This window comes from Carlito syrichta, unplaced genomic scaffold (assembly GCF_000164805.1).
Source record: "Carlito syrichta isolate Samal-C Ts95f unplaced genomic scaffold, Tarsius_syrichta-2.0.1 Scaffold68823, whole genome shotgun sequence".
Lineage (NCBI taxonomy): Eukaryota > Metazoa > Chordata > Mammalia > Primates > Tarsiidae > Carlito > Carlito syrichta.
Window position 1 is genome coordinate 2609 of NW_007012919.1, and position 1574 is coordinate 4182.

At 46.6% G+C, this 1574-nt stretch overlaps 1 protein-coding gene across 1 annotated transcript in view; it reads left to right on the forward strand.

The window, feature by feature from the left end:
- The window catches only part of LOC103253983 (protein FAM47E-like), a gene marked incomplete at both ends in the record, with an annotated part of 13430 nt that overhangs the window by 1623 nt on the left and 10233 nt on the right, over positions 1 to 1574 (forward strand). Inside the window, one exon of the mRNA XM_008052183.2 lies at positions 1144 to 1333. Coding sequence (XP_008050374.2) covers positions 1144 to 1333 — 190 coding nt within the window. The remainder of the gene's footprint in view (positions 1 to 1143; positions 1334 to 1574) is intronic.

Consider the following 1574-nt stretch of genomic DNA (forward strand, 5'->3'; position numbering starts at 1 on the left):
CAGCTGAATCCAGGTGCTAAAATGTTTTTAGGGGTTGATTCCATTTTGGTTGTACTCCTCGGACTTCATTCTCAAGTGGTCTTTCCCCAAGAGATGCCAAAATAGGCCACTAAAATTTCCAGACTTATATTCTATTGGTAAGCTACCTAAGTGGGAAGAAAGCAACACGTTTCCAATAGGGAGAAGTCCAGAGCTTATTCTCACTGTCCTACCTGGGTCACATGCCTGTGCCTGAATTAACCTTTGGGGTTGAGGAGCTGGACTGTACTCATTGGCTAGGCCAGGTCTCATGTTTAGACCTGAAGCTGAGGCTGAGGGTGTCCAGCTGCAACAGACTAACTGAGTGAGGGAGGCGCCTCAGAGGGGGATTGGCAGAGAGATGCTGGCCCAGGCAGATGATGACCACCATGTCTGGTACCCAACCACCAATGGTCCATAAACGGTGGCTTGGGTTGCCTGGTTCCCAGCCCTAACCCTTCTCTCATTCTTGGTGCTGGACACTAATGCTCTGTTGTGCAGGAAACTCAAGGAATCTTGGGACAGCAGTCAGGCAAACCTCGACTCCAGCTGCTGGTGATCTCATTGTCTCTGTATTTCCAATTTCTATTTTCCAGAGTTGGATTCTGTTGGGTTTAATATCTTTTAGCCTTGAGCCATACCAGAGGTCAACACTCAGACTACGGATGAGCTGCTGTGACGTGCCCATCTCTACCCCACCAGCTGTGACTGAGGAAGGGAAAGGAGGAGGCTGTTCTGTGTACAAAGTGAGGCTGATTAGTACTGCCTCCTTCAACAAGAGCCGTGGACAGGGCAGCTTCCCTCATGTAGGACTGAGGGCAGAACGAACATGGACAGGTCTGGAAACTCCTGGAAAATGCTAGGGAAGCTTACTTTTGATCAGACAGACCGAATTTCCCTCATGGACTTACTGCTTCTTGTGGGTCTTGAGCTGCCCTTAAGGCACTGGCAGAGCCCTTCACACCCAAATACTTTTTGTCCAAACAATGCTAACCATTTTCTACCTTCTTCTAAGCTCTTCCCCAGCAATGGGCAACCACTTCCCAGGTGAAGGAAGAAGGCAAGGAGGCCTTCACCTCTTGCCCTCAGCTCACACAATGTGGTTTTCTTCCAGGGAAGTTCGAGCCTTGATGAAGAGCTTGTCCTGAAACAGTTTGACATTAATGATCAGAGCAAACCAAGGAGCGATGTGCTCTGCACCCTGAGGCTGGACCAGGTTCCTCGAGAGCTCAAGTACAATGTGGGTCCAAGAGCTCTGCAGAAGCCGGAATTCTTCCGGAAACCAGACTATGACAGGAAGCCTCAGAAACCACAGGTAACTGCAGGACACCAGACCAAAAATCAAAGAAGATTAAGTCAAACTGAAGTCTTGAATGTTCTTGAATTCTGGTACTTCAGGGGGCACAGGCCTTTTAAAGTAGAAATCTTGAATTATTTTATGATTAATAAATATTTGTTAAATGAATGGATGTTTAATACATATGACAAAGGCAGTTATACCAACAAGGTATGCCATTCTGAATTGCTGTTAATATCTTTTTTTTTTTTTTTTTTTT